A 27,957-nucleotide genomic window follows, 5' to 3' on the forward strand; every position below is an offset into this window, starting at 1 on the left:
GTTCTTAGCTGAATGCGTCGATGTAAGTACAAATTAAATCAATTTCATTAATGACTGATAGATGTTCATTTTTTGGCTGTAGGTTTTATCGCTGTGAATTTTATAGCTATTCGGATGAAGCGTTTTTCCGTTGTAAGTCTCAGTTTTGACAGCCTAGTCTTAAAATGTTTCATCATTTTAGCGCTTTGAGGTAAATAATCGTTTGATATTGAAATTTTCCTTTGTGAATATCTCATAGAGTATTTTGTCTTATTAGTCTTATTGAGTCATCTATGAAATTTAATACTCATTCTGTAAACTAGACTAGAATATACCGATGTTTTCTACTCCAAGATCAAAGAAAAACGAAATGAACTGAGAAATTTAGCCTTCTCATATTCGGAATGTGCAAGAGAAAATAATGAGTATTTGTACTCTGGCAGAGAAGTAAAACAACACGAGATAAAAATCTGCAAAAGTTATGAGAGACAAAATATTATTTGAAAATAATAACCAAAGTTTTTGTGGCAGATAATAACTATAAGATTTAATTTTGAGCTACTCAATTAACAGAAAGCAGCATGTATATTACAGAAGAAGAGAATCAGGGAAATCCTTCGCAAGGTCCGGTGTACCCCAGGGATCAAAGTTGGGCACCCTTCTGTTCCTTTTGTTCATAAATGACTTTCCTGATTGTCTGTCAAGCAACTGCCTTTTATATGCCGATTATTGCAACATATTCAGAAAAATTGATTATAGATCAGATTCATTTCACTACAAGGCGATCTCAAATCTCTACATTGATCTGATCTGATTGATGGATCTGAAAACAACAGACTGTAATAAAAATTGATAAATGCCATGTGGTTTCTTCCAGCAAAACTAAAAATCATCACGAATTTCAGTATTCGATAAATGGTCAGCAACTGCGAGGACGAAATAATAACGTTTCAAACAAATTTAACGTTTGAGAAGCATATAAGAGATACTTGCCAGAAAGCACAAACAATTTTAGGTCTCGTTAAACGGTCAAGTTGTGACTTCTAAAAAATATTCAAACAATCAAATCTTCAAAGTATAGCCTAGTTATGAGTCGATTGGAATTTGCTGTAATCCAGAAGGAATTTATTTCATTTTATATTACAAAAAATGTGCTACATCTCGGAGGCACTCGTCCTTTGAATCTTTAACAAATGAACTCATTATAACTAAACTCGAAATCAGTACGAAAAAAATTGCTTTCGTATACAAAATATTGAATTATAATATAGATCGTTCATTTTCTCTTGGCCAACTGAAGTTATATGTTAAGAGGCATATTTTGCGTCATAAAAATATCACCTACATCTCAAAATCCTCCACTATAATGGGTAACAGGTGTGGCGTAATGACTAGATTTATATTGAAACATACAGATATAGATATATCCTCATGAATTATACATAACCAAGGTTAACAAATGTTGTTTATAATGTATGATGTGTAAATAATAACTGTGCTCATGACATGCTCATTACTAGGTTATAGCTATTAGTAAAGTTCTATTTTGCGAGTGAAAAAATTTGCTAAACGAGCGTAGCGAGTTGAACAATTTCACGCTCAAAATAAAACTTTAACACAAATATCATACAAAGTTTTTTGAATTTCACTAGTTCGGACTTCCATTGTCTACTATATAAAATGATTTGAAATCCCTGAAACAAGTAAAAAAGAATAATTAAAAAGAATAGTTGAAAATAACAATTGTATTAAGCAACAATAAACCTGAAATGAAATGATAGTGAAATAACCTACAAGTAAAAATATAATAATTGAATAAATAAAAATTAAAGGAATGAAAAAAGAAAATAATAAAAAAAATAAAAAAGTGTAGAGATTCCAAGTCACGTTAGTTCACGACGTTTCGATTGTTGGTATCTACAATCGTCTTCGGGTGATGACTGGACTGATTCCTCCGAGAGATGACTATTTTATAGGTCGGTGAAATACTTTCACTTTCTCTACTTTCCATTTTCCGCTTCACTGATTCCGTGAGAGATGACCGTTTTGGCGGGAGTTGGTCATTTTTTGTTTGATGATGGGTTTCCATATGTTTCGTATATCTACGCTGGCCTGGCTGAATACGTTGTTGGACAACATGTATGCGGCTTCCATAAATTTTCTCCTGAACCAATGTTCCTCTCTGTGCAAGATCTCAGCTTGGGACCACTCGATGGTGTGTTGATGGGTCCAAACATGGTCTGCTATTCCTGATTTGCTGGTTTCTCCTCGCTGTGTGTGCTTCTTGTGCTCGGCAATGCGAACATTCAATGGCCTCTTAGTTTCACCAATATAGGATTTTCCGCACTCACAGGGTATCCGGTAAATGCAATTCTTGGAATCGCACTCCGCGTTTGGGGGCCTGGTTTTCGTGAGACTGCTACGGATAGTGTTATATACCGGATCTGAAACAGGTTCTAATGTTGTACTTGGAACCAATTCTTCTTATCCTCTCCGATAATCTTCTGATGTGTGGAAGTGCAAGCACTGGTTGTGACGGCTTCTCTTCCTTGCGAGGCTCCTGCTGTCTTTTAGCCAAAGTCTTTTCTACCATCGCTTTGGAGTATCCATTCCGCTGAAGATCATTTTTGATGATGTCTAGTTCCTTCTCGAGACCTTCCGTTGTATTACAGAGCCCAAAAGCACGGTCTAATAGAGTCTTGATGATTCCTCTTTTTGTCGATTGATGGTGGTTGGATTCGTGGTTCAGATACTGTCCCGTATGAGTGGGTTTTCGGTTCACAGATGTTTCCCACTTAGTGTCGGTCCTCTTCACCAAAACGTCTAAGAATGGCAATTCATTGTGGATTTCCTTCTCCATTGTGAAAGTGATGGAAGGTCTCACGCTGTTGATGTGCTTCAGAAAGGCGTCTAGTTCAGTATTCCCATGGTTCCATATTATGAAGGTGTCGTCAACGAAACATTGTCAATCACCTTCAAACAAACAAAGTTTTTTGTTCAACTGTCCTGTTTTCATAATATTTCTATAAAACAACAACAAAAATTAATTGGCGCTCCGGGGTGACTTCATTGATTCCAGTGGCGCATTTGCTTTTTTATCTGCAGGAAAACCCGGAAAATCCTGTAGCACCACATTATCTGGATATCTTGATCTGCCAGTGTCCTCTCTTTCACAAAACGAAATGTAGGGTGTCATCAGATGATCCAATGAATTCAATATATTGGCAGAACACTTCGTGACACGACTATCTTAATAATGACCAGATTGAACGCCAGAACCACAGTGAATCATGACTGCATGAAGATTATAATAGTGGTCTGAAGTGAAGTGTTCATCTATTTCGAACCTTCGTGAGAGTTTGGTGCTTCCGTCAGCGGTTGAGTCATGTTTGGAGATCATCAGTGTTATTATTAGATTGACTGGTGCCTTAGATATACTTGTTTTCTTATAACAGTCAGTTAGTTTGGCGCATGTTTGGCAATACAGTCGATTACCACCTGTTAAAATTTCCATTTTCAGATGATTTAACAACAAACTTTGCATGGACTGGTTTTAGTCATATTAGGAAGCGCTAGTTGACGTTCCAAAAATTCACATATTTTTTTCCTACTCTTGAACATTTAATACAAAGTACGGAATCATTCAATCCAGAGCGGTCAGGAGTGTTGATTCTGCTATTTTTTCTCGCGAAGAGTATTCAACAAGAACCCCAAGAATTCGGAACAATCCTCTTGTTGTCCTAACGAGTATCTAGTGGATTTCAAAGACTCCAGGAAATCGGTTGGCGGGAAAGATGATACATTCTTACGGAACTTTAGCTGCATGAACAGGTGTTTGAGTTTAGTGAATAAGTAGGAAACATTCTCGTTCTCGTTCATCGTTAAAACCTTTTTCCTAAAATTCTTTGTCGTGAACAACACTTGTAAAATGCTATTTATGTAGCAAGTGTTTCCTAAATTATCTGATCCAATTTTTTTCCCAAGATTTTCAGGACAACTCTCTACTGATTCGTAAGAAAGAACATATTTCACAGAATCTGCATAAGAAACATTTCTCAAGCTGCAATCGATCCTTCCAAGTGATGACGAGTTTCGTAGAGGGTTAGATAGGGCTCTTGCTTTATGAAGCTCTTCCACTGAAAGGGAACTAGAAGCACGAGTACTGCAACTCATATTTGGAGGGCAGAAATGACCTATAAAAACACATTTTGACATCTCTTGTCAGTTAACTATTTTCATGTTATCGCATTTGCTGTGAAGTGGCCGTGTTAATATTTACCATTCCCTATCTGAAAATAGGATCGTTCCTAGATATGAATCATTCACTTTCAATTATAGTTTTATCTGAAGTGAAAATCCAACGAGTAATAAAACATCTCATATCAACCGGTTATCACTGAGTCAGGTGTTTTTCTAGGTCTCTTTTTATTTGTGACATATACCAATGACTTCATAAGACACCTACATATAGCCTTTACTCATATGGTGGCTCGCATAAATTCTACAAGCTTACTTGTTGAGAATCGTAATTCTTCAAGTCTATGACACGGTACACACATTGTTTGTGAACAAGTGACAAAAAAACCAGCAATTGAGTAAAACGTAAGAGAATTTCAGGTAGTCAATGATTGGATTTCTTACTGTTGTTGATCTTTATATCCAGAAACTGGGCGTCTAAGTATAACGAAACAAAGATAAATTTCTTCCCAGTCCATCAATATTCAACAAACCTATTGATTTCCAATGAATAAGGTATCCCCTCAATAATTAATCAATTATGAGAAATTATACAACTGCAAAAGACCTAATTTACATACCTAATTTACTTGTGATGCACTGTTTGGAACCTTTGGTGTAGTAATGAATATTGTAATGAATATTAGTTTTTTCCCAACACCAAATCGATATTTTTAACACATCGACAAGTGTTTCGATCACCAAGTGATCATCTTCAAAGAGGAAGATTAAACTGGTAACTAACGCGAAGCTAACGCTATTTATGCTGTATAGATATCCCATACAGGTAAACCATCCAGGTGTACCACCTATATAGGTATACCAACCTAAATTAATTTATCTATTATTTTACAATATATGTTTTACTGTTATAGCTGTATGTAAAACAATTTTCAGCTATATAAAAATTAATTTCACAATATTGCCTATCTAAATTTGCAAAGTGTCCTTATGTAGTAATCAGTAAACCCAACAAAATTATTTTAACAAGTTATATACTATGTATGCTCTTTGGTATAGGTCCGTCATCGTTATTCATAATATTATTGTGTTTACTTATTTCTACACTCTCATAGACATCTAGTTGCCTGTTTTTGTTAACTTGTCTAACTAATCTTAATGAACTGAAGTCTATGGAATGTTTTTGTTGGAAAATATGATGGGCGACTGCTGATTTTTCAGGTCTTCCATATTTCAAGTGTGCTATGTGTACCTTATATCTTACTTTAATAGATCTCTTTGTCTGTCCATAATATTTTGCATCGCAGTCCTTACATTCAATTTCGTAAATTCCAGACTTTTCCGAATTCTCGACTTTGTCTTTTGGACTTTCCAAAAGGCTCTGTAGTGTATGACTTGTTTTTTAAAACACTTGGACTCCATACACTACAGAGCCTTTTGGGAAGTCCAAAAGACAAAGTCGAGGATTCGGAAAATTCAGGAATTTACGAAATTGAATGTAAGGACTGCAATGCAAAATATTATAGACAGACAAAAAGATCTATTAACGTAAGATATAAGGAACACATATCACACTTAAAATATGGAAGACCTGAAAAATCAGCAGTCGTCCGTCATATTTTGCAACGATACTATTCCATAGACTTCAGTTCATTAAGATTAGTTAGACAAGTTAACAACAATAGGCAACTAGATGCCTATGAGAGTGTAGAAATAAGTGGACACAATAATATTATGAATAACGATGACGGACCTATACCAAAGAGCATACTATATAGCTTGTTAAAATAATGTTGTTGGGTTTACTGATTACTACATAAGGACACTTTGCAAAAATAAATTTAGATAGGCAATATTGTGAAATTAATTTTTATATAGCTGAAAATTGTTCTATATACAGCTATAACAGTTAAACATATATTGTAAAATAATAAATGAAGCAAAATTGTAAAATTAATTGTTTGTTGGTATACCTGTATGGGTGGTACACCTGGATGGTTTACCTGTATGGGATATCTATATAGCATAAATAGCGTTAGCTTCGCGTTAGTTACTAGTTTAATCTGCCTCTTTGAAGATGATCACTTGGTGATCGAAACACGTGTCGAGGTGTTAAAAATAACGATTTGGTGTTGGGAAAAAAACTCCAGTAATATTCATACCTAATTTACATTATTTATATTTTCACCGATAAGCAAACGTTTTATATTCAAGAATATTCACTTGAAACATTTTATTTCTTCTATTTCGCAATCTAACATTTCTTTGTAACCATTTTAATGAAATATTGCCCCGCATCAATAATTGAATGAATGAGCTTCGTGATCGTTCTGTTTAATGAATTTTTAATAAGCCAAGCTGTTCCGAATGACAACTTCTAGAAGGAAAACGTTAATTAACTCAGCTACAGCTATAGTTTTATGACAGAATACATTACGGAATCAAAGAGTGCGTTGAATGTCACTGCAGGGCCGGACTGCACGCGGGGTATTTTGTTGTACAGGGTTAACCAATAAACACGAAACGGTCCTGAATATAGCAAAAAACTCGCTCGGTTTCATTGATTGTTATTTTGAAGGGGGAAATATCTTGAATATTTTGTCAACCTTTTCAATTCGATCCCTGAGCCATGGAATATCAATCGTGATGGGTATCAAGTGTTGCCTCGATTAGATGGTCATCGATCGTTATTTTTAACACATCGACAGGTGTTTCAATCACCAAGTGATCATCTTCAAGACTGAACTTTAGTTGAAATCTGTTAATCTGTTAAAATCTGTTTTTCCGTTAACCAGCTGTCGCCCCCACCCCCTATGAACGACAACTCTCAAAAGTTTAAACGTGTGCGAGATAAGGTTTGATAATAATGATAATAATAACTTTATTCGTCTTTTCGATCATTTACATGATATAAGACATGTCATAAATAAAAATATGAAAATTATATAAAACAATAATAACGGTCCACAGTATAACATAGATCGGACACTTAAGACAGATACTTTACTATATACATATATAAAAAATGAAACAAACACACATACAACTATATATATACACATATACAGGGCTTTTCATGATGAGCGTGAATTAGCCGTTTCTGACAAACTATTTAACGGGTCAACCTGAAAATTTTACAGTATGCATAAATCAATATGGCCTACACGCCTAAAATATTTTAGACGAAGCGGCGTTGTCGCTTCTACTATAAAGTAGCGGCACCCTGTATTTTCTTATAATTTGACTTCGGGCGCTAGGAATCGCATGTTGAAAGATAAGACCTTGTTAACTGTTAGCCCACACAAGTTTCGAGTTCTACGACAGCTGCTTAATGTATAAAGATACACTTCAAACCCACCCAGTGGATTCCACCAGAATTTTATTATTTTCGCTCTTGATTATTTTTTTCTAATAACCTTGCGTTTGAATCTTCATTTTCTGTTCAGATCATTTGTAAGGCAGCGTTCTTTCACCTCACTCACAGGATTGAAAACAAGTTAACCTTCACGTATTCTATCTTATGTAAATGAATGTGATGTGATTTACGTTTTCCTACTCAATCGTATCAGTATGTTGATATTACGTAATATATATAATGCAAGATTCCTGCGATGTGGCATTTGCATGTTTGGAATTTAGCTATCTATATAGTATATACGAAGTCAATTCGAATGGCTAAACACTAGTTACCGAACGTCGGAATTTTCTTTGTGTGGCATGGGCGGCGTGGTATATAGGGTGTTCCACTTGTACAAAAATGTCTTTGTTTTGGCAAATAAAACCTCATGATTGTCCAAACCTCTAATTTTGGTACTTTTACGAATGACAGTATTTTGTTACTAACAGCAAAAAGAGAAAATTGCGCTGGGATTTGAACTCGTGAAACCCGTGATAATCATGTCGTACCACTCACTTGACACCACTGAGTTATCTGGTATTAATTTACGTAACGATAATTTATACAGTGCATTTCTTTGATATTTTTTAAACGGGACGATTCAAAAAATTTTCATTTGGGATAATGAAATGAATGCATGAATACTTTATTTTGAAGTGAAATCAACAGATGAAACTTTTGAGATGGCGACTGGGCGCCATCTGGCAAATGCTTCACAACCCTGGAATATAATGTCAATATCTTCAACTACTACAAAATGGTGGAACTTTTAATAATTGCCTGAATACATTGACATTTAACTACATAATATGAGGTAATAAGCTTGAGGTCAGTTCAGAAGATGCTCGAAATGGTTACCTTGAACTTCTTGACATATGAATAGCCTATCCAATAGTTCACGCCGAACATTTTCGAACACAGTAACGTCAGTAATCTCTACAAAGATTTATTATTCTCTGAAGCAGGTTCAGTTTCGTACACCTTTTGCTTCAAATAGCCCCATAAAAAAAGTCCAAAGGTGTCAAATCTGGCGAGCGGGCTGGCCATTCTGTAGGACCTCGACGGCGTATCCACCGACCGGGAAAAGTAGTTTCTTACTTGTCTGGAGTTATGTGGTGGTGCCCCATCTTGTTGGAATACAATATCCATGTCAAATTCAATAGGATTCCCTTCGACGACTTCAGTAATGAGAGGGTCAACAATAGTTTCCAGCATATTCAAATACAGTTTCCCTGTTGAATTTTGATCATTGAATAGAGGTCCCACAATATGGTTTCCCAATATTTCTGCCCAAACGTTAATTTTTTTCTGGATATTGAGTATCTGTTTCCCGGAAAACGTGAGGGATGGTGTCACTTCAATAACGGCAGTTTTTCATGAGCATTGCCGTTTAAAATAAATGTACATTCGTCACTAAAACAAATACTGTGGAGATAGATAGGATGCCTTGCAATGGTGTCCGTCATGATTTCGCAGAATTCTGTTCTTTGATCAGGGTCATCTTCAGTTAATTGGTGAACCATTTCAATTTTGCATGGAGGATAACTATTTCTCTTCAAAAGTCTCCACACAGTAGAAGGAGACACCTCACAAACATTCGCGATGAAATAAGTAGACTGAGGATTTACTACCATCTCACCAATTATTTGCACTTGCTGTTCTTCCGGAATGGACGGATGACCTGGGGGCTTTTTGTTATGTACACTACCGGTAGTTGTGAGTTTGTATACAAGTTCCCTCAAATATTTTCTACAGATAGGACGATTCGGAAAACGTTCATTGAAAATCCTTTCGGTCTCGTGAAAGTTACGCGTCGCACCGTCAATAAAAATATCTTCAATTTATTCTTCCAATGAACCAGAATTGACCATTTCAGAGATTGTTGACGTGGTACCTTTCTACTAGTAAAACCAAAAACTAAAGGAGAATATTCTAACTGAACAATAATAGGTTTGTTCTGGTTCTGCGAAATTCAGGTTCTAGGACGTCAGGATCATGCGCAGTTGATATAGAGCGTTTTGGTTTATTGAGGATAATTTCGGACTGATAAATAATCCTCTGTTTTAGTTTTGATTGCGAAATGATCCTAAACTGTTTTGAACCGTCCCGAATCGTTCTTGCTCTCGAGGCTGAACTGTTGAGAACTGTTCCCGTTGCTCATGCGCATTCATGTGGAAATTTGTTTGGGCTATTTGCTAGGATTTTTTTTTATATATTTGATTTGAATAATTGATGATTGAGGGTAGATAATATTTGAACTGACTATAGGGATACGCTACATAACAAAATGGACATGATTAATAGTATTTTCTCGTCTTCATCTCTTCATATATACGATAGGTGGCACAGTGGTCTCCTCAAAAGCGTTCTGGTTTAAACAAGTGTCTGAGACTATTTCGGACTGTTTGAGATATTTTGTTTGTACGCACCATGTCTTGCGCATTTTCCAAACGTTTTGGGATGATAGAACCAGAACAAACCTAATGTTCATTGTCGTACTGACATTTTTTGTCGTTTTTATAAACAAAAAATAACTTAACAAACCTTACCTCCATTTTGTAGTAGGTGAAGGTATTGACTTCATATTCTAGGGTTGTGAAGTATTCGCCAGGAGCTTCAAAATGACACATCAAGACCCCCCTTTCCATTCAATTTTTTCCCAGACGGCGCCCAGTCGCCATCTTGAAAGTTTCATCTGTCAATTTTACTTCAAAAAAAGTACTCATGCATTTATTTCCTCATCCCAAATTTCAATTTTTGGAGTTGACTCGTTCAGAAAATATAGGGGGGACATTAAAGAAATGTACTGTATGTTAAAGCCGTTCCACTAGCCGTATTTATTTTGTGAATCAAGAAGTGTCTGCTATAATGATAACATTGAAGCCATTTTGTACAGAACGGAAAATACTGGAGCGTCATATTAATGCGGTTGGAAAAAAATGTGTTTGATTTGATAAAACAGAAACATTATGAGTAATCAAGTTGCTTCGAAACTTTGTTGAAATACTATTTGTCAAATATTATCAGGTATATATTGCCAATTTCATATTGTTATATTGAATTACACGAAATACTTTCGAAACATCTACGTTTCATCGATTGTTATTCTACAGGGTTGCCGAAAAAATACTGTACGCAATACTTCCGATAACAGTTTTTGGACAGAAGTATCTGGACTTGTGCGAGAAATTCTAATTGACTTTCTTCTTCATTTTTATACACATCTCCATACAAAAAAATGTTGGAAACTTCCTACAAAAAGCTTTTCTCCTATGAACCATAGTTTTCAAATATTTCACAAACTATGAATAAATAATATCCGATGAATTTTTTCATTACATCATATCGATGAAACGATTATCGTTAGTTGTTCTTCCACGTCTCTATGAATTTATCTTACCAATCAGAAAATAATTGAATAACAATAAGAAGCTATCTCCAAATATGCATTATTCGAAATAATTTCAATTTGAAAATAACCAATAATGAATATTATCATTCACTTTCATTCACTTAAGATAATATAGACAATCAAGTGCAAAATAAATCAAAATGAATAGTATCACATGGAATATGAAGTAGGATAACTTTGATTGTAAAGCGAAAAAATGGTAATGTAGATATAATACGTGCTGATACACAATGCGTACGTAAAATATCTCCCCTCTTATCTTTCGAATAGAAGAAAATATCAAAGTCGGACAAAATTGACGTGAGTAGATACAGGGCTTTTCATGATGAGCGTTAATTAGCCGTTTCTGACAAACTATTTAACGGATCAACCTGAAAATTTCACAGTATGCATAAATCAATATGACCTACACGCCTAAAATATTTCAGACGAAGCGGCGTTGTCGCTTCTACTATAAAGTAGCGGCTTCTTTGATTTTTCAAATGGAACACCCCGTATATAATATCATATTATGATTCATTATCACTTTGTCAACAAATTCATATACTATTTCCCTATACCTATCTATTACCGTTTAGAAGATATAAATTAATTTCAATATTTTTTTACCAAACATGAACTTTCATAAATGCTGATAATCTTGAACTCTCTTGCACTAAAACGATCAAATCTGAAATGGAGTGGAGTGATACTATGAGGATCTGCACTCCGAGTCATATTTTCATTTGCCTCATATAGGGTCTTCAAAAAATGCAGATACTTTGATCTCATGAAAAAATGAGTGGAACTCAATTTTTTCAAATGGAACACCCTGTATATTTCAACAATTTTGAGCTCTACATCCAATTTTAGATTAACTTTGTTCAGATAATACTATTTCTATTTTGAACCGTTTTCGAGATAAACTGTTTCAAACGGAAACTGACGTGATTTTCTTGTTCGTTTTTTTGAATTCATCACTTATTTTGGATATTCAACATTTTTTTTTATACTTGGTAATATTTCTTTTTGATCCAGTTTTTTAACTGTCTCAGATCAGTCAATTCGAAATTGGTATGATGTCAATTCAATGTATTTTGTGCCATAAAGAATGAGTAAATTTTTTATATCGAGTTTTATGATGATAATTTTAATGCATCAAAATATAAAGATTTACTGAGGAATGAAATTCAAATGATTTTAAATAATAGACCAGAAAGAGAACGTGTATGGTACCAAATAGATGGTGCTCCACCCCATAATTCTCATTCAGTCAGCGAAGCTTTAACCGAAATCTTCGAAGACAGATGGATTGGTAATAATGGACCTTTTCGTTGGCCTCCTAGAACACCAGATGGCAATCTATTAGATTATTTCGTGTGGGGTTTCATTAAAAATATGGTTTACTCTACTCCAATAAAAACAATGGAAGATATGAAATCGAGAGTTACAACTGCTTTCAATAGTTTGACTCCAGACTTGATCAGAAGCGCTACACATGAGATTACATGGTTGTTTAAGTAGAGGTGGAGATGTGTTTGAACATATTCTGAAATACACTGACGATTAAATCAACTCATTAATTTATGGGTTTATTATTTTCAGTTCGTGTTTCAACGTTAATAAAACTATTGTTTGAAGAGAAGTTTCATTCGATGGTTGAGGATTATTTTAAAATTATCTTTTCATTGTATTATCTGTGACTAATTGAGAAACATCAAACGAAATCTGTTTTACAAAAATGAGTGATGAACAAGGAAACCATGTCAATTTCCGTTTGAAAAAGTTTATCTCGAAAACGGTTCAAAATAGAAATAGTATTATCTGAACAAAGGTAATCTAAAATTGGATGTAGAGCTCAAAAATGTTGAAATATACAGGGTGTTTTATTTGGAAAAATTGAGTTTCACTCATTTTTTCATGAGATCAAAGTATCTGCATTTTTTGAAGACCCTGTATGAGGCAAATGAAAATATGACTCGGAGTGAAGATTCGCATAGTATCACTTCACTCCATTTCAAATTTGATCGTTTTAGTGCAAGAGAGTTCAAGATTATCAGCATTTATAAAAGTTCATGTTTGGTAAAAAAAATATCGAAATTAATTTATATCTTGTAAACGATAATAGATAGGTATAGGGAAATAGTATATGAATTTGTTGACAAAGTGATAATGAATCATAATATGATATTATATACGGGGTGTTCCATTTGAAAAATCAAAGAAGCCGCTAAGTTACAGTAGAAGCGACAACGCCGCTTCGTCTAAAATATTTTAGGCGTGTAGGTCATATTAACTTATGCATACTGTGGAATTTTCAGGTTGATCCATTGAATATTTTGCCAGAAACGGCTAATTAACGCTCATCATGAAAAGCCCTGTATAACTTCGAGTACTTTAAAGAAGAGACGCAATAGTAGTGTCGCATAACTCCTTGCCAACTTTTTTTTTATAATGAAAAGAGTGGTAATGTGATATCTCGATTGGTATGTATTACATTTCTCTACTCACTTTAGTTTTCTACCGTATCAAGTCATCCATTTCTGATCACTCAGTAATTTATTATTCGTTTCAAATACAGTGCATTTCTTCAATGTCCCCCCTCTTTTTATTTTTTTGAACGGGTTCACTCAACACCATTTTCAAGCTCCTAACGAATACTTCACAACCCTAGAATATAATGTCAATATCTTCAACTACTACAAAATGGCGGAACTTTCTATGATTGCCTGAATTCATTGACATTCAACTAAATAATATGAGGTAATAAGCTTGAGGTCAGTATAGTCAATATAAATATTTATTATTCTCTGCCGTATAACCAATATTGAAGCAAGTTCAGTTTCGTACACCTTTTGATTCAAATAGCCCCATAAAGAAAGTCCAAAGGTGTCAAATCTGGCGAGCGGGCTGACTATTCTTTAAGACCTCGACGGCCAATTCAACGACCGGGAAAAGTAGTATCCAAAATCCTTTCGGTCTCGTGAAAGTTACGCGTCGCACCGTGAATAAAAATCGCTTTTCTTACAATGGACCAGAATTGACCGAAAACTATATGAAAATATTGTAACTGAACATTGTCGTACTGACATTTTTTGTCGTTTTCATAAACAAAAAGCTTCGAAATGATGTGTCACAAGACCCCCCTTTCCATTTAATTTTTTTCCCAGGTGGCGCCCAGTTGCCATCTTGAAAGTTTTTTCTGTAAATTTCTCCTCAAAATAAAGTATTCATGCATTAATTTCATCATCCCAAATTTATATTTTTTGAGTTGACCCGATCAAAAAATAAAAGGGGGGGCATTAAAAAAATGCACTGTATATTCGATAAATATGCTGCTAGAAAGTAAAATGTTTCTATTCACGAGGTATGACATAACTGTGTTTGTGTACATATACTCTGGATTTCACGAATCCCTACCGAAAATCTAGGGGGGTCAAATCAGATGATCTAGGAGGTCATTCTAAGGGACCGCGTGTGTCTTCTATTAGTATATGACTGTGGTCGATACAACCGAATGCTTTAGGAACAGAAGAGCGTTAATTTTTTTGATTTTTTTTTAAACTATTGTCCGATTGAAGATATATCAATTCCATTTGCAAATGAACTGGCGCGGCCCTGGGCCGTATCAGGGTCGTAAAAATGTATAAAAATTACAATTACAATGAAATATCTTCATTCACCCTAATCATTCACATTCATTCAACAGAAATATTGAATGTAGTGAAACAGTTTTTTTTTTCAATAACTGAAACTTTTGTCAGTTACTTACTTTCTATTTGTTGAAGTATTTTTTTCTATTCAGAACATCCACTGTATTGTGGAATGAATTAACATAATAATTTTCAGATTATTTCATACTGTATTCCATTGCCAATTACTGTCGGTTTCAAAATGAATGTTTAATGACACACTCTCCATTCATTTTTCATGTGTTTGTGCAGCGCGTGACTCATGATCATTAACCTAGAAAGCTGCATGGAATTAAACATACTAGAAAGGTCATGCAGGTGCTGATGAATATCCACGTTCCTATAGGTTTCTATAGGTTTCACTATCACTGTCGTCATTTAAATCAACAATAAATTTATTTTCACCATTGATGATCCTGTTCTGCCAGTCTTCTTCGGTAATATTTAGATACTTCTTCTTTAACTAACTTTATCACCTTCTTATCCAATTTTGGAAAATTATTTTTACGCCTGATGCTTTGTTTCAATTTTTCCCAAATCAACTCGATAGGATTGAACAGTTGAGTTGAGAACAGTTGAGTTGAGTACAGTTGAGAAAGGAATTTCGGTCAAATCTGATGTTGCTTGTAATAGTTCTTTCCCTCAAAACCAAACTTGATATGTAGATTCTTATATACATTGAAACACACTCTCTGTGTTTCAATATTCAAATGCAATTCAGCGCAATTGGAATCACTACACAGGAAAAGGTCTGCGTTATTATCACACTTGTTATATTAGTACTTGTCCAAGGACGCCACATTTTAAACAAATTACAAAAACTTTAAATAATTATAGCTTCACCAATATCGAATTTCAACACTCAAATCGCGATCAGTTCCTGAACTGAACATTGACTACACAACGGTGGTACTCATCGCTACATTCTATTGGTCACCGTAACATGACTTCAAATTTAATTTAAACACTCTTCAGCCAATAATAAAACTCGGTTAATAAAAACTATCCAATACGAACCTCCAGTTCTTCAGTCCACGTGGACTAATTCGTAGCGTCATTATTTCTTTGTATTGTTTTTTTTGGCCTTTTTGTTCGCCGATTGCTTTAAGAATTACTATATCAGTTACTTCGACTATAATTATTATTGCTCAATACCGATAGTTCAGAAATGAACTCTAGTAGTCATCCATCGAAAAACGAATTTGTAATTGAGTGCAGTACAATACATCATTAGTGGAATCTCATCAATATTGTTGGACACGTTTTACGAAACGTGATTCCATTAAAGTAATCTCCAATGTCAAGATTTTACCGCATAAAAATACCACGATATTTTTGAAAGCATCCATGTTCTGTATTATCTGAGAATGTTTTGCTGTGCTTGTTGCTTCGGGCTGTACCCGGCTTCAAACTTCTGGAGGTTATAAATATGTTGCGTACAACGAAGTCAATTTCAGTGAGATGTATTTCTTGTGTGAACCTAAAGTGACTATTATTCAGGTTAATTGTTGATTAAGTTTTGTATCTCACCTATTCACAATTGTGTTCCGGTATTATTTGTAGTGTATCTTCTTCTGTTGAAATATTTCACTAGTTCACAGCCAGTTTACGACTGTAATGCTAAAGTTAAGTATTGGTCCCTAAATGCGAAAATGATAGTAAAAATTTCCTAACACGTAAGATTTTTGAGTTATGACTTTTTCACAATTATATAATGAACACGACATTCCAAATCTGCTTTTCCCCTAAACTGCGGAAATTGTTTAAAATCTGGCAACACAGTGGCTCTGCCCAGTATTCGGATCTGCTTTACTAGCCCCTAAAACCAAAGTTACAATATTTAGGAACCGTAACCATGAGCTATCCTCGTTTTTTACTATATGCAGGATAAATTGTGTGTCTGTTTAAATCCAAATGGTATGATGGAAAAAGTCAATGCAGTCAATAGCTGGGCTGTTACAAAGAAAACTCTTTGTTATATGTCAAGCTTTCGGTATATTTCACACCTTCGTCAGGACAACTACAATAATAAGATTATATATCTTGTAAAAAATATATAAATATGGAGAACTTACTAACGTGAGAATAAAATATAAAATGGTTCAAAAACAGATAGAAAAACATTAATAAATGACAGTTGATAAAAATTTTGGCTGACAATGTCAAGTGGAACAATTCTGAATGATACTCCAATTACTAGATCTTTTATTTTCTTTATCATATTTCAGTAGGTACGTGTAAATTTTGCTAAGACTATCAATATCAGTTCGTTTATTCATTGAATGTTCTTCGTTATTAATATGTATCATTTCAAAATTCATTTTATGATCGTCCGAATTAACTTATATATATATAATATATAAGTGGCTAAAAGGGTTCAAGATTCTATATATATATATATATATATATATATATATATATATATATATATATATATGAAATCTGAAGTTTTCACGGATAGGAATATGCTGAACTGGTTTTTCCGGGTATTTGATCCGTGTATGTGATATTATCTCTAATTTCACCGACGTTTCGACAAAATCTCATTTGTCATTATCAAGGTGTGCTGTTACGTGTTCAGAAATTTGTTGACCTTGCTTAACTCACTTCTTACTATAATGGTAAGTAAGTATAGTAAGAAGTGAGTTAAGCAAGGTCAACAAACTTCTGAACACGTAACAGCACACTTGATAATGACAAATGAGATTTTGTCGAAACGTCGGTGAAATTAGAGATAATATCACATACACGGATCAAATACCCGGAAAAACCAGTTCAGCATATATATATATATATATATATATATATATATATATATATATATATATAAATATATATATATATATATATATGCTGGCAAATATTACTAGGTCTTCAGGGCGGATTTAAGAAGTTTTGCTGTTTTCTTTGCCTTTGGAACAGTAGGGCAACACAGAGCCATTATCAAGTAAAAAAATGACCTCAGAGAGATAAATATATTCCAGGTCAAGCTAATGTAAAGAATATACTCTTGTTATTCCCAGAAACGATTTGTTACCTCCATTACACATTAAATTGGGGTTAATGAAAAATTTTGTAAAAGCATTTGACAAAGAAGGTGATGCGTTTAAATATCTTAAACACGTTTTTGCAAAATTAAGTGATGCAAAGCTCAAGGAAGGTATATTTCTCGGACCACAAATTAGAAAACTACTAAGTAACCAATACAATACTTTGATGAAAAATCAAGTAATGTTGAATTAGTTGCGTGGAGTTCTTTGAAAAGAATTGTTTCGGAGTTTTTTAGGGACCATGAAAGAAGAAAATTACGAAACACTTGTAGAATAACTACTTGAAAACTACTGCAGAATGGGATGTCGCATGTCTCTCAAAATCCATTTCTTGCACTCCCATTTGAATTTGTTCGCAGAAAATTTGGGTGCTGTCAGTGACGAACAAGGGGAAAGGTTCCACTTAGACATACTGACAATGGAGCAACGTTACCAAGGCAGATGGGCTGCAGCAATGATGGGGGATTATTGTTGGTTCCTTATGAGGGAAAACGATGTAACATATAAACGAAAGTCAACATTTGCAAAAGGGTTATGCACAAAAGACTTCATTTGAATGTTTTTTCATGTGTATTGTAAATAGTCTTATTTTCAAAATATATTGTTTTTTTTTGTTTTGATCCGTACTAATAATATTGAGGAGAAAGTGAATTTATTGAGTGAGATTATATTAAATTTGTTTGATATCCATGCTCCGATGCGAAACGCTAGAGTCACTAAAATAAGGGCACCTTGGCTCACGAATACTCTGAAAATGATGATGAGGCCAATGAGAATATTATAAAGCTTTGCGTAACGAGATAAACTATGCAATCAAATGTGAAAAAAGCATATATTCAATTCCAACTCGCCCACGTTAGTAGTAACATATGGAAGGAACTGAAAAATCTGAACATTATTACTAGTAGTAAGAGGTCTCTCATTCCGGACAGTTTAACTGGTGATCTCAATGTACTGAACAGTAACTTTATTTCTGGTACAGGTTAGAATATCCCTGACAAACAAACCGTCAAATATTTCTCCAATCATACTTTGGAGAATATTAGACAGCTCTCGTTCTCTCCTATTGAGGAATTGAAGGTTCAATAAAGTTACTTTCTATCAAATCCACTGCCTCTGGCCCAGACAAAATTTCCGTAACGATGATCCTGTATTGTATTCTGCCTAATTAATTCTGTTTTTCCTTCTGTTTGGAAACAATCAAATATCATCCCATTGCCGAAAAAACATGATGTTACAAGCATGAATGATCTAAGGCCTATACGCATACTCCGCACCCTGTCAAAAGCTCTTGAAAAAATAATTGACGTGAGCACGTCCTGATGTACAATGTTCTTCCACACCACCAATCAGGTTTCCGTCCAAATCATAGCTGCGCCACTTCTCTCCTCAAAGAGACGGATAACATATTCTCATATATAGATGCGAACAAGCTTTGTATTCTCGTACTTCTTGATTACTCAAAAGCTTTCGACAGTATTAATCATGAATTGTTGTTAGCTATTCTACACTATATAGGCGTTTCTTCATCAGCGCAGCAACTTATTGCTGCTTATCTCGGTAAACGTACACAAAGAGTTATACTGAACTCTACATCATCAGACTCGATCGAAACCTTGTGTGGTGTACCTCAGGGATCAATATTGGGACCGCTACTCTTCACTATTTACACCTCTCCATTCTGTGAACATTTGAAACATGTGACATCACATTTCTATGCGAATGGCACGCAGCTGTACCTCGCTTTTGATGAAAAAGATATTGTTGCTGCCTGCAATGAAGTTAACGAGGATCTCGCGAGACTTGTCGATATATCAGAAAAAATCTGTGTGTCCATCAATCCAATCAAATCCAAAGCTATACTTTCCAGTAGAAAATCGACCAAAAATAGATCCCGACCCCTGATTTCCCTTCACATTCGTAATGAAACACTCGGATTGTCAAATTGCGAAAAAAATTTAGTCTATTTCTTGATGACTCCCTCACGTAAAGCTTGCAAAATTACCCTATGCGAGTCACTCGTCTTTTCACAGCTAAATTACTGCGATGTTGTTTATGAGCCGGCTATCAAAAATTCCGATAGAACTCGCCTACAAACTCGAAATTCTTGCACCCAACTGATATGCGGTATTAAAAGACGGACTCCGACCTCAAGTTACATTACTGGACTGGACTGGTTGCCTATGAACAAACGACGTATTTTGCATTGTTGTGTGTTATATCACAAAATTATACTCACAAAAAAACCTTCATATCTCTACTGAAAAATTCAGAGGCTTTCTGAAGCGCACAATGTAAATGTCCGGTTTCGACAGAAATTATCTGTACCCATGCACAACACTTCGCTTTACCGATCTTGCTTTTCCTACAGCATGGCTAAAATCTACAATTGTATCCCTGATGATTTCAAAAACTTGTCAATCCTTAATTTCAAGAAAAAGGTTGAATTCCACAAGTTCGGACTTCAATTGTCTACTATATAAAATGATTTAAAATCCCTGAAACAACTAAAAAAAATAATTGAAAATGAATAGCTGTAAATAACAATTATTTTAACAAAAATAAACCTGAAATGAAATGATAGTGAAATAAAATACAAGTAAAAATAGAATAATTGAATAAATAAAAATAAAGAAATGAAAAAAAAAAAAAAAATAAAAAGTGGAGAGATTCCAAGTCACGTTAGTTTACGACGTTTCGATTGTTAGTATCTACAATCGTCTTCGGGTGATGACTGGACTGATTCCTCCGAGAAATGACTATTTATAGGTCGTTCGAGTACTTTCACTTATCCCCGCTTTCCATTTTCCGCTTCACTGGTTCCGTGGGAGATGACCGTTTTGGCGGGAGTTGGCCATTTTTCGCTTGTTGATGGGTTTCCATATGTTGCGTATTTCTACGCTGGCTTGGGTAAATACGTTGTTGGACAACATGTATGCGGCTTCCTTGAATTTTCTCCTAAACCAATGTTCCTCTCTGTGCAATATCTCAGCTTGGGACCACTCGATGTTGTGTTGATGGGTCCAAACATGGTCTGCTATTCCTGATTTGCTGATTTCCCTTCGCTGTGTGTGTTTCTTGTGCTCGGCAATGCGAACATTCAATGGCCTCTTAGTTTCATCAATATAGGATTTTCCGCACTCACAGGGTATCCGGTAAATGCAATTATTGGAATCGCAGTCGGCGTTTGGTGTCCTAGTTTTCGTGAGGCTGCTACGGATAGTGTTACCGGATCTGAAGCAGGTTCTGATGTTGTATTTGGAACCAATTGTTCTTATCCTCTCCGATAATCCTCTGATGTAGGGAAGTGCAAGCACTGGTTGTGACGGCTTCTCTTCCTTGCCAGGCTCCTGCTGTCTTCTAGCCAAAGTCTTTTTTTTTCTTCTGGAGGGACCAGTTCTTGTCACTGGTCCCTTCACGTGGTTGCGTGGAAGAGCGCTATTCTATTCTCATAAGGTAGAAGAGCGAACGATGCCATTTGCTACTCATTATCAATTAACCTTGTTCTCTGTAACTGCTGATTGTGTAGCAATAAAAACATTTATTTTTATTATTATATTTCCCTATAATATTTGAAAGTTTTTGTATGAAATAAAAATAACTATAACTCAAAATTTTTACGTGATGGAAAATTGTTGATGTTCAAGTTGCAGTCAGGATGCTTTGAACTCTCATGCATAGCCATTATAATATTAGTCGCAATATTTTTTCTTATTTGTTGGCTAGTGATTATTAAAAAACATGTAGGACGTGAAACAAATCCAAGAGGGCTGGGATATAGAAACATTACAGGTATTCGGTGTATTATTCATTCAAATAGTAGAATGACAATGAATTTATCAAGAATGAGGTGTGGTGAAGGAACATATACAGATCGGCTGAAAAGTTCGGAGACTAACACACAGATGGCGCTACTAGTGTTGAATCCATATGATTTTTAGTTAACCCTAACCTTCAAAAGTCATGTGTACAAATTTCACAGCTATCGGACTATTAGTTCGTGAGATGGAACATTTTGAATTAACCAACTTTTGTTAGTTTGAAGAAGGATAAAAAACAATTTCGTGTATTGATGAAGCACTACTCTTCGGCGAATTGATGAGTCTGAGCAGTGTTTGAAGCTGTTGCACTTGTATCGCTTACATTATACAGGGTGTTCCATCTCAGACGAGCCTCCCCGTATATTTCTTATCCCATAGTGATTGGAAAACTTTTTCGAAACACCTCGAATCATTTTGTTTGGGGGGCATTTTTTGTCGTATATTTTAGGCTTCAACGAGCAACCCCCTAATATAGGGGGCTCTTCAACCCCTCAAACTTGAATAGGGGAGAGGGATAATCATGCTCACAATCAAAGAAATCAAATCTACGTGCTCAAATCAAATGTTCAAATTGTCCTCCATTGACTTCCATACAATAATTCACAATTCTTTGGCGTAGTTCGTCCAAATTTTCATGGTGAATCAAAAAAATCTTGGACTTGAGATGTCCCCACAAGAAGAAGTCGAGAGGGTTCAGGTCAGGAGATCGGGCAGGCCACTCCAATCCAACGACCGGGGTATTGCAAATTGAGGTATTGGCGAACTGGTGCGGCGTAGTGCGGAGGAGCTCCGTCTTGTTGGAAATGCAATTGTTGTTTAAGTAGTAGAGGATCGTTTTCTAATTGCTCAGTTATTAACGGATAACGTTCGCCAGTTAAATTACCTGGAATAAACAGAGGTCCAAATTAAGTGGTCTCCAAAATTCCTACCCAAACGTTTAGCTTTTCTGGAAGTTGAGTGTGAGCTTCTCGAAATACTTACATGAAGATTTGTATCGCTTCAAATTCTACAGTTATGCCGGTTAACCTCTCCATTAAGTAAAAAGGTGCATTCGTCAGAAAAGCATACGTTGTACAAGAAATTTGGGCTATTGTTGATACGCTCGGCCATAATTTCGCAAAACTCCTGCCTCCGATCTCAATCATCATCATTTAATTCATGAATTAATTTAATTTTGTACGGATGGAACTTGTGTCTATGTGAAATTCTGAAAACTTTAGATTGACTAATACCGGAAACTGCAGAAAGTTGTCGTACAGATTGCGTGTTTGGCATAAGTTGGACATGTCCCAATACCGCCACAGCTGCTCCTTCATCATTCAAAATTCCAATGGGTGCCCTTTTTTTATCCATTACTGAACCCGTCTCCACAAATTTTGAAATCAATTCCACTACGTACTTATGGCGAACGCTACGTTCAGGATGGTTTTGGTTAAATATACTTGCAGCCGCTCGGGCACAGTTTTGTTTTTGGTTATAAAAGCTAACCAGCTCAACACGTTCTTGCAATGTGTACACCATATTTTTTGAAATTTTAAACAAATCAGCAAAGTAGTAACTCAACAGATTGATTTCAATTCTGAAATGACCGAAGAAACGTTCAACTAGATAATCACCTTCTAAGCACAAAATAGTTAAGGCAAGATAAGGAAATGTTTTGCTGTTTTTTTATTTATTAGTGTGAGAGAAAGTATTATTGTATGGAAGTCAATGGAGGACAATTTGAACATTGGATTTGAACACGCAGATTTGATTTTTTTTATTGTAAGCAGGATGATAACACAATTAAATTTTTTAAGAATGTAATTTTTTTACGATTGTTTTAGTTTGTAAAAAGGGCTCAATAAAAATGGGCTTGTACATTGTAAAAATAACCAAATTATTCAAGGTGGCTCATTCGAGCTGCAAAATAGATTTTTGGCGAAAACGGTTCGTCAAATTTACGTTTTTCATACACCGTTGTAAAGAGGCTGCCAAGACCTTTCAAATAAAGTATCACTCAACCTCTCTCCCCTCTCTCCAAGTTTGAGGGGTTGAAGAGCCCCGTATTAGGGACGTGTTTCGGGAAACTCACTATGGGATAAGTTTGATCAAAATATGTGTACTGTTATTTCCAAATTTATAGAAAATACTATACCTGGTACAAAAATTTCTTTTAAATCTCAAAACAACTCAAGTAACTTTTTAGTAAATTCTAAAGACAAAATCAACAAATTACACAGAAGTGGAGTCTACAAGCTTGACTGTTCTGATTGTTCGGCATCTTACATTGGTAGAACCTGTAGACCTCTTTTCACTCGTATTAATGAACATATAAAAACACCTGACAAATCTGCTTTTGGCCACCACATAACATTTCACAATCACAACTTTAGTCCCAATAGAAATTTCAAAATATTACATAAAATAGATAATAAAAAAATTTCCTTAGACTTGACTTGTTTGAAGAGTTGGAGATTTCCAAAGAACTTTCCAACAATGATCATCGTTTGAATACTCAAGTAAACTTAAACAGAGATTTCGTTCCCCTTCATAAGAGGATTATGAATTATTAATTAATCACATTTTATTAGTATAATTTATTCAAAGAAGAAACGGACTGGTTTAGGTTTGACGATAGTCATGTCACGAAGTGTTCTGGTGATGTATTGAATCTATTGGAGCATCTGGAGACACCCTACATTTTGCTTTATAAGAGAGAGGACATTGTTAGATCAAGATCTTCAGATGATGTGGTGCTGCAGGTTTTTCCGGGTTTTCCTGCAGCTGAAAAAGTAAATGCGCCACTGGAATCAATGAAGTCGCCCCGGATCGCCAGTTAATTTTTATTGTTGTTTTTATTTTATTTTTATCGTTGTTGCAATAAATTAAAAGTTGGAGTTTATTCAATATTTTTCCTCTACATATTCAATCAAATCCATGATGGATCACTCTTCAAGTTGGTACCATTATTTTAACATGACACTTGACACATTCTGTCTCAAGTTGTTCTTCATATGATAATTTGACTGAACCACATGGCCTCAATCCAAAAATGTATTTTCTTGGCTCTAAGCCTATTTTGTTTTATATAAGTCAAATATTACAAATGTGCAATTTACCTAATTTGATACTTACTTCCTGTTGCCTGACAAGTAAGTAATCTCAAACAATTTTCCCAAATTTCTTAACCTTAAAAAATTTTACAACTTCAATTATCACTAAATTCCCTTTTCAACTAGATCACTTACTCTCAGGTGAGCACTGATGATGACGAAAGTCGAAAGCGCTTTGCAAGAATTTTAAAAATTATACACTTTAATACAAAACCTCTTCGATTCATTAATATACGGAGTGGCTCGTCTGAGATGGAACACCCTGTATACAGGATTTACTTCTGTGAAGAATCCTGTACTGACACTTATCGGATGTAATCCAACGCTCTTCGTGGTATTAGCCAAGGGAGTAGTTGTTTTCTGATAGGTGTCACTCCATGCAAGTCTCTTCAAGTATGCCCTCTTACTTACTGTGAAAAATATTGTTTTTGGTTTCTAACATGTTTCTACTTTCTACTTTCTAGAAATGACTGAGGGATTTGATGAAGAAACAGCGAGGAACATGTGCCCGGCAACTAGCGAAGGAAACATAGGGACCACAATTCACCAAAGAATCACAACAAAAAACAATAATGAAGAAAAAATAGAAACTGCCAGTGAAATAAATACCAAAACTGAAGATTTTGTACCTCAAATACGATGGCCAGATACTATAGTGCAACTTTTTCTACATATAGGATGTTTATATGGACTGTTTTTATGCCTTGTCTCGGCTAAATTTTATACGACGTTATTTGGTGAGTTGTGTGACTTTTATTAATAAAATCAGTAGTGGTCAAGATAAGAAAGTCTATCATGGGAATCCTGGAAACCATAAGTGTTACAAATATGTTTAAAATAGAGAAAAATTGCTCAAAAAAATTCCGATTACCTCAGAAGATGTACCAAAAAAAAGGTGCAGATTTCATTTTGAATATATTAAGGCTACAATTGATCGAATAAATTACCAAATAATCAAATGGAGTAAATATAAAGAATATTCAAACAAATAATCATTATTTTTTGAACTGCCGAACTCGATAAACTTTTTAAGTGGTTCAAGAAGCGATCCTTTTGATTGATCCAAAGATCTCCCGAACAGTTCTTTTGTTAAAATCAAATATCCAAGAAAAATAGATGATTTTGAACGGAAAACTATTTGAAAAAAATTCATTAACTTCTATAAAATTGTGCTCCAGTAATTGCTCCAGTAATTGTAAAAACTCTCCATTTCTGATTTAAATAATGTAGAATCATAATGTACCGTAAATTTTTGTGACCATTTCCAAAATAGAGTCAGAAAAAAATTAAAACGAAATAATCGGCAAATTTAATTTTTTTGACATGTCGTGGCAACGTTTTCCAGATTTTCAAATAGTATGTTAATAAGCCTTAACTCATAGTCAAATTATCATGCAATATAAAGCCAACACGTTCTTTTGATATCCCTACAATATCAGATAACTCGCGCAACTTCAGTTTTAGATCATTCAAAACGATTTTGTGGATTTTTTAAAGTTTTCTGGTGTAACTGCCTTTTTTGGACGTCCACTGTGTTCTAATAATAATAATAACAATAGTAATAAATTTTTATTTTCTTTCAGACAATGAAATTGTGTAGGAAGTGTCAAAACAAAATACAAATCTAAATTATACAGGGTGGGCCATCGAGAACTTGACGTGGAGGTTGTGGGTACTAATCTTGCAAATCCGAAAAAAACGCTCAGACAGGTCGATTTTTATTGGGAGGGGGACAATTTTTTTCCCATTTACAGCGTCGTCACTTCCAACCCGGAGCAGAGTGGTGAACAACCCTTGGAATTTTAATTGGGAATAGGGGGCGAGTCGCACATCGTTTGAAAGATCTTGGAATTCTCTAAACAATGGTGTACAATATAATATGTCTCAAACTAATTATCAATAAATAACGATACAAATAAAATAAAAACAACAATAAAAATCAATTGGCGCTCCGGGGCGACTTCACTGATTCCAGTGGCGCATTTGCTTTTTCAGCTGCAGGAAAACCCGGAAAAACCTGCAGCACCACATCATCTGAAGATCTTGATCTAACAATGTCCTCTCTCTTATAAAACAAAATGTAGGGTGTCTCCAGAGGCTCCAATAAATTCAATGCATCGCCAGAACACTTCGTGACACGACTATCCCAGTCCGTTTCTTCTTTGACCAAGGCGTAATAATGACCAAATTCAACGCCAGAACCACAGTGAACAATGACTGCATGAATATTATAATAGTGGTCTGCTAGGTTGAAATGTTCATCTATTTCGAACCTTCCAAAGAGTTTCTTGCTTCCGTTAGAGGTTGAGTCTTGTTTGAAAATCATCAGTGTTATTATTAGATTGACTGGAGCCTCAGCTATACTTGTTTCCTTATATCAGTCAGTTAGTTTGGTGCATGTTTGACAATACAGTCGATCATCACCTGTTAAAAATTCCATTTTCAGATGATTTAACAATAAGCTTTGCACGGACTGGTAATTAGTCGTATTAGGAAAAGCTAGATGAAGTTCCATGGTGTACATTTTTTCAAATTTGTATGTATTTAAAAGAGTTTCTTCCGTTAATTAACTTTTTCAATATTGTTAATAGCAACAAATTGTTGTACGCCACTGCTCAGTTGGAATGAATTTGGAACTCTTTCATTTGTTTCTTACGCTACTTTTTTGTCAATTTTTTAGTTTTAGACTATTACAATTGGGAAGTGGTTAAAAATGCTGTTTCTATTTCTCATTTTTATGTTAAAAGTGATATTTACATTATTACTAGTAGGGAGTGCCGTAAAGTGTTTTGCTAAAGAAACAATGGTTTACACAACTGCAGAGAGGGTTGAGTTGATTGAACTGGGTAAATTTTCGTTATGTGGACACCCGGCGATTTTGAAAAAATTTTTGACTGTACTTACGTATTTTGATGCGTAGATTACGAATCCGAAAGAAAAAAGCGGCGCTCTCCCTTATTTAAAAAGTTACGGCCCTTCAAAGTTCAGGAAAGGGCAACTTTTCAGCCTTCTTTTTCACTAAATAAACTATATAAAAACACAAGCATTTATTCACTAGGTCACCTTTACACCTTATTCCTCCTTCTTTAACACTTTTCACTTCAATAATCAACATTTTTCTTATAAAAAACTTAATTTAAAAATGAATGCTTCTCCTGGTGACATTATTCTATTTTTAGGTTAATTACTAGTGACATTTCAGAAAAAAGCGGTTGGTATTTGCCGTCGCCTACTATTTCAAATTCGTAATACACCACCAAAAACCAATTTACGATCTAAAGAATGAAGGTAAAAAAACATTTGAATTACTTCAGGAATATGGACTGCATCAGTCG

At 34.9% G+C, this 27,957-nt stretch overlaps 1 protein-coding gene across 3 annotated transcripts in view; it reads left to right on the forward strand.

The window, feature by feature from the left end:
- The window catches only part of LOC111507622 (acyl-CoA Delta-9 desaturase), an 85,985-nt gene that overhangs the window by 18,944 nt on the left and 39,084 nt on the right, over positions 1 to 27,957 (forward strand). For all 3 annotated transcript variants that reach the window (XM_074183057.1, XM_074183056.1, XM_074183058.1), the window contains exon 2: positions 25,087 to 25,359. In XM_074183057.1, coding sequence (XP_074039158.1) covers positions 25,089 to 25,359 — 271 coding nt within the window. In that variant the 5' untranslated portion in view covers positions 25,087 to 25,088. The remainder of the gene's footprint in view (positions 1 to 25,086; positions 25,360 to 27,957) is intronic.

This window comes from Leptinotarsa decemlineata, unplaced genomic scaffold (assembly GCF_025532065.1).
Source record: "Leptinotarsa decemlineata unplaced genomic scaffold, Ldec_3_MD MMD2_tig00026330_RagTag_RagTag, whole genome shotgun sequence".
In the NCBI taxonomy this organism is placed as follows: Eukaryota; Metazoa; Arthropoda; class Insecta; order Coleoptera; family Chrysomelidae; genus Leptinotarsa; species Leptinotarsa decemlineata.